The following is a 6,325-nucleotide window of genomic DNA, read 5'->3' as shown; positions in this document are numbered from 1 at the left end:
ATACATCTATTTATGAACAGTATCTTCAGACTAAAAAAAAAAAAAACCACTGAGAATGTAGCGACGCCGCAGATCTGGACTTCCGTTTCACTTTTCCTTGTGTTTGTGTGCGTGTGCACTTTATGCAATTGTACTGACAATCACTTCAACTGAGCTCAAAGTGTCATATTTCACATTTTGCCAATTATTTTGTTGTTAATCAAAAGTTGCTGTTACCTGAGAGGGCTTCTTTTTTTTTTTCTTTTTTTTACTGCCAGACAGAAACGACGTGTAACGGGATCATAGTTGAACATAAACAAGAACACATTGCTGCTATAACTGTGCCAATAAATCTCTTGTAGAAATCCAAACAATTAAGTCTGCGCATGTTTTTGAGTCGTTAAGCTAATTGGAAACATCTAGGAGGATGATGCCATACATGGATTTGTAACACGTTATTCCCCCTTTAAGGAGTGAAGTGTGCTTCCAGCTTTAACGCGATTGGGTGAATCTGAATCTGCTCGTAACAAGTGAATGCACCTGCGTGTTTGTCCCGAAGGTTTATCCACAGATATATAGTTTGCATGTACAGATGTGCAGAAGTTTTGGAAATGGCCTCCGCATTGTTTGCGAGTCCATTACTGCTGAAGCTGCATTTCCTGTTTCGGCGATGGGCTTGATTGTTCCTGAAGCGTTACTTCGCTCCGGTGGGCTATAAGATCTAATCACAACACTGTGAGAGGCGAACATCTCCGCAGCGATCTGTACGAGTTTTAAATTGTTGTAACCAGACATGCGTGAGAACAGGTAAGTGGTTTTATTATTGGCTTACAGGATGTGTGGTGTGGACACGGTGCAGTTGGTTAGTGGTGTTTTCAATGAAAGAATCGTACTGAACACCGCCGGACGTCCTTTTTAACGCCGCCGGGTGTTCTGAAAGTTGCCGAGCCTCTAATAAACGACACCATACGGAAAGTGCCACAATTCGCCTATTTTCAAAAAGCTGCGATTTTTAACTTCAGTTTGATAAATACTAGAAATGAACACGCACATAAAAACTGGGGTTTCTTGCATGAACATATTATTTACCTCTAATATATGTACCAACAGGTTCAATTTGTTATCTTTCTGGTCACGTTTGCCTGTTTAAAAAAAACTAAAAAAAAAAAAACTAAAATCCTAAAACTGTAGCATCTCCAGTGAGGTGTGTTAAAGTCGCAATCGTTTTTTATTTCATGTCCCGAAGTTGAGACAAAATTTCTTATCCGTTGACCTTCTATATCTGTTTTGATTATGTTCTCTGACCTGCCGGATGGGAATATCGGCTATCAGAGATGGACGTGTTCATTCTGCCTCCTGTAGGGGGCAGCGCTGCCATTATGTATGATGTCAGTGACTTACAGGGTACCAGACAGTTCAGGAGTTTTATTTTCAAGATAAATAAACAGGAAACAGAAACAAAAATACCTGCTGACGATTGTTTTAAACATACATAAATATATTGTACAAAATAAATGTTCCTTCACAGTCCTTTTCCTAAAACCCTCGATATCTTCCGTCTACACAGACCTCAATTAGATGGCCATGACCCGAGTTTCCCTTTTTCCTGACCGACGAAGGCGTTTCCGTGTTTGCACGCTGCGGAAAGCACCTCTTTCTTTTTTTGGGGGCACCTTTGATCAATGTTATCCGTGTCAGTAGTGTTTGGGAAAGTGCATTAAAAGGATATCTCCCGAAGGAGCCGAGTCACCGGAGGAGGAAGGAAGAAGTCGCTGCTCGACGTGTGCGCCGCTGTGTTTTTTTTTTTGGTGTGTGTTTTTTTTTCTTTTTTTTCTCCCCCCCCCCCCCCCACCTCCGCATACGTCAACCTAATGAACCCAAAAGCGGCGGAGCGGCCTCCTCGCGACCGCTTTAAAAAAAAAAAAAAAACTACCTGAAGCGGAAGCTGCAGCAGTCGAGTAAAAAGCCTCGCCCCGCTAATGAATGACTCTGATCCGGTCGTCGTGACGGCAGGAGAGATTTCCGTAAAGTGCGCTGAAACATTATCACGCAGAGAGACTGACGTCTCACTGTTTGCCGCTGACGGGGTGACGCCTTTGGAACTGGACGAGCTGCTGGTTAACCGGGAGGACCTGCCAGTTCGGACACTTGGATGGATTTGTGCAGGTGCAGCGAGTCAAAGTCACCTGGAAGGACAGACGCACGACATATTCCACTGTTTAATTCTACATCTACCGCAGCGAACGTGGAAAAATGATCCCAAAAAAAAAAATGTAAAAAAAACTTGAAACAGTACCGGAGATTTGAGGACGGGCGGCTCTTCGTGACCTTTTCTGACCTTCTTCTCCAGCTCCAGATACTTCTCCTGAAGCTTCGTTCTGTCCCTTCGCTCTTTCAAAAAGTCCTCCTTGTACACTTCGGCCTGAAATGCGGATGACAAAAAAAACATGATGAGGACAGAAATGGAAATCTGACTGCAAAAAAAAAAGAAAAGAAAAAAGCCCTTATGCCCAGAGACAGCTGAGAGGCTAATTAGCTTAGCTTGCCTAGCTCTCTTTAAAGATAAAAAAAGAAAAAAAAAAAGAAACACACAAACGTCGCTATGGGTCACGTGTTACATCTCATTTGTTTATTCTGTACGAAAACCAAAGTTTTACATGTAAAATTGTTTTTTTTTTTGTATTATTTTTTTATGAGAGGCCAGACATTTTCTTGTCCGGGAGCAGTTGCCGGTAACAAAGTTGTATAAATCACAACTCTGCGCTCTGTTAAATCACAGCGTGATTTATTTACACTTTGGTATTTTTATTTATTTTTTTTCCTTTGGACAGAGCCGTGGCTAGCTGCTTCCCTCCGTTCCCAGTCTTTATGCTAAGCTAAGCTAACCCTCTTCGTCACAATTCCAGTACCATGATCGATCTTTTACGATCTGACCGCCGTACACTTCGCAACCAATTACAGATGAATTATTAAAGACATTTACGGATATATAATGTTTGCGGAAATTGCGACTCTCATTTGTGATCCTTCTGATAACATTTGTGACATTTTGATCCGAAGTCAAGAGTCACGAACTGTTGATGCAACGACGACGGCAGGATGTCGTGTATATGCTTTGCTCTTTGTCACGTCAGCGCAGGAGGGTCAAAAAGTTCAAAATTGTGTTTCAGCGAGCCGAACATTTCCCGTCAACGGTTACTCATCAGGGAAACGCACAAAAAAAAAAAAAAAATCCCAAAACGGTCAAACCGTTACATATATGATGACAAACGAAGGTCACCTGATGTTTCCAGATGTCTTGTAGCGTTTCACCGCTCACCCCGAGAGACTGAGAGGTCTGAAGAGCCTCTTTCAAGGCCTGTACAAACACATTAAAGCTGCTGTTACCACACTATAGTTCCACTATTAACATTAAAAAAAAAAAAACCTGGGCCGAAGTGGGTTTTCCCTTCGGCAGATCCGACGCCTCACCTCGTTCAGCCGTCTGATCTCCTCGTGCTGATGGCGCCCCCTGCGGGTCAGAGCGCCGTTCAGCACTCGCAGCTCTTCTGCTTCCTTCTCGGCTTTGAGTAACTCCGAGCTGACATCACCTTCTCCTTTCTGTAAAAACAAAGAAAAAAAAAGAAAAAACAAGTTCCCATGAGGAAATCGTTAGCCTTAAGGGAAAAAAACAACAACAAAAAAAACCCCCAAAAACAACATGATCGGATCCATTAAAATGCCTTTAAAATATTTGGCGTATTTACCCGCGTGATGTGCTCCTCTCCGTCTTCAAAGTGACTGTGTTGCTGAAATGCTTTTAAAACGTGGACCTGAAGAAAAAAAAAAAAGGAAGCACAACACTGAAATGACATAAAAGTTCAATAATACAAACTTTACGAGAGCGGGGAAACGATACGAATGAGTTTGAATCTGTCCCTTTCTCACCTCGTCTTTGTAATACTGCACCATGGTTCGATACTCCTTTGCCCATTTCTCATTAATAGAAAGAAGCTGAGTAAAAAAAAAAAAGAAAGAAAAGAAACAACGTGAATCTCGCGACTCTGCGTTTCAAGATGAACAGAAACTCTCGGTTGTGTTACTCACTTCTCTCCGTTGCTCCTCCAAGACCACGATGTGATCTTTCATCCCGACCCCCTCCGACTGAAGCACATAAAAAGAGATTGGTTTTTTATTTATTTATAATAAAAAAAAGAGGAACTACTCAAACGTGGTGCGCTGTACATCCATCAGCAGCCGGATGCCCGTGACTCCACGGGCCAATTACGCAACGTGACCCTCATCATCCGCCGACTTCCTTTTTTTTTTTTTTTTTTTTTTTTTTTACTCATTTTTGGAAGTTTTTCCGTCGCGCAGTTTCCAGTAACACAATGAAACACGGTTCTTTCTTTGCGGTCGGGGGGGGGGGGGGGTCGGGGGGGGGGGGGGGGGTCGGAGGATCGGACGGCAGAATTATTACCTGCGTCTCTTCCAGCTGACTCTCGGGGCGGAACTCCGCGGCCACGCGGCTCGGCAAACAAAAGTCGTACCTGAGGGGGGGGGGGGGGGAATAAATAAATACATAAAATAAATCAATCAGGAAAAGTGACCTCAATCCTCATCCGAACATATATATATATATATATACATATATATATATATATCCGAGTCACGCGACGTGTCCCACCTGTCTTGGTTCGGCAGCGACGGATACAGTCTGCAGGTTCGCTTGTGGCTTGCGGTTGACTGCGACGTGTCCACGGGCCGCCTGTCCACCGGGTTTTTGTGCACGGACTGTCGAAAAACACAGGAGGACACGCGTTTCTTAAAAGCCTTGCTTGTACAACGTCAGACTGAGGCCCGTCAGCACAGCGCGTTGGTGTCCTCCACGGGCGGTCTGATTGTTTAGAGGGGTTTTGAAAGGTGTCAACAAAATGAGGCGAGACGTCCTTTAGTTCTCGGACTCTCTTTATCTTCATTTCCTGTAATCTCTCTCATGGAACAGTCTTTTTTTTTTCTTCTTTTTCTGTAAAATGTGCCAAAAACTATGAAATAACAACGATAATATATAAATCTAGTGCTAAAATATGAGCTGCAAGATGGATTAGTTGATTGAAAAAGGCAAAGATGTTCTGGTTCGGCCTCAGTGCAGCGATCAGGTGAGAACAGGTGAGTTAGACATTATGATGTTCCCCTGCCGGTTTTTTTTTATATCTTTGTCTGTTTTTTTTTAGGTTTTTTTTTACATGAAGTGATGAATCAATTAAAATATCATAGATTGATTCATTAAAAAAAAAAAAAAAAAGTACCAAATATTCTTTTGTTGCAGCCCTGAAATGATCCAGTTCCATTATGGAGATGCTGTTCCCACGCAAAGAGCTTCAGTTTGCAGACTCAAACCCACAGAGGATGTGAATTATCCCACTTCCACGCAGTCACGTGATCCACGTCTGGCTGCACATGCTCGGGTTCTCAAATATCTTGATGTCCTTATTTTAAATAATAATAATCATCATCATCATAATAATAATAATAATAATAAACGTACGCCAAAGATGAGACTCACACATCCTCGTTTTCTTTGTGTTGATAAGGTCTCGGTCCGCACGCGAGACGGAAACTCGTCGTTTTGTATTGTAGTCCTCGTGCTGTTGTTGAATTCAGGTCACGTATCAAGAGAACCAGGCACTTTGAATCCTTTTTTTTGTTTTGTTTTGTTTGTTTTGTTTTTTGTTTGTTTGTTTGTTTTTTTGTAGAGGCTCAGTCTTTCCCGAACCGAACAACGACACTTCCACGGGAGTACAACAAAATGTCAAACCAGAAAACTCACCATGTTGTGAATGCTGCTGTGTCCTCGGCGCGTGCAGATCCCACTAAAAAAAAACAACAACAACAACTGTGGTTTGACGCTGTTCGTCGCGCTGCACGTTCATATATATATATATACAGAGGAACCCCCGTGACGTGCAAAAACCAGCGTTGTCCAATCAGCTGCCGGGATTCCCTCTGTGGGCGCGCTGTGGAGCCGCAGAAGGACTTTGTTGAAGGAAAGGAAAGTACGACAAGTTGATCAACATCTCATGAGCGGTAATAAAAGATGAGTTTATGGTACGAATCGATGACTAAGAGAAAATCCTGCCGCCACGCTGTAAAAAGTGAAGAAATAAATGTTCATTCACGAGGTCCTCCTCCAAAACATGATTTCAGTGTGACAGGTGGCTGACGTGTTGTTGTTTATTTATTTTTTTAATCGTTTGGAGCCAGCACTTTTGTTTATTTGGACTTTATGCTGTTGTTTAAAGGAACATTATCAACTGAAGTTAATAGAAAAACGATAAATGATTAAATATATACCAAAAAAAAAATT

At 42.3% G+C, this 6,325-nt stretch overlaps 1 protein-coding gene across 1 annotated transcript; it reads right to left on the bottom strand.

Annotated features, from left to right (window-relative positions):
- Positions 1-1,851: 1,851 nt before the first annotated feature.
- On the bottom strand, positions 1,852-5,420 carry LOC138619861 (TNFAIP3-interacting protein 1-like). The gene is made up of 10 exons (XM_069696671.1): positions 5,398-5,420; positions 4,646-4,795; positions 4,439-4,508; positions 4,066-4,122; positions 3,907-3,972; positions 3,726-3,791; positions 3,451-3,579; positions 3,260-3,337; positions 2,276-2,401; positions 1,852-2,165 (listed from the first exon to the last, which is right to left on the bottom strand). The coding sequence occupies exons 1-10, from the start codon at positions 5,418-5,420 to the stop codon at positions 2,046-2,048; spliced, it is 885 nt and encodes a 294-aa protein (XP_069552772.1). The 3' UTR covers positions 1,852-2,045.
- Between the last annotated feature and the right edge of the window lie 905 nt (positions 5,421-6,325).

Source organism: Brachyistius frenatus, unplaced genomic scaffold (genome assembly GCF_029030835.1).
Source record: "Brachyistius frenatus isolate BFR_SWC_R1_liver_20210118 unplaced genomic scaffold, ASM2903083v1 Contig_21, whole genome shotgun sequence".
Taxonomy (NCBI): Eukaryota; Metazoa; Chordata; class Actinopteri; family Embiotocidae; genus Brachyistius; species Brachyistius frenatus.
This window is presented reverse-complemented; position numbering and strand designations above follow the sequence as displayed.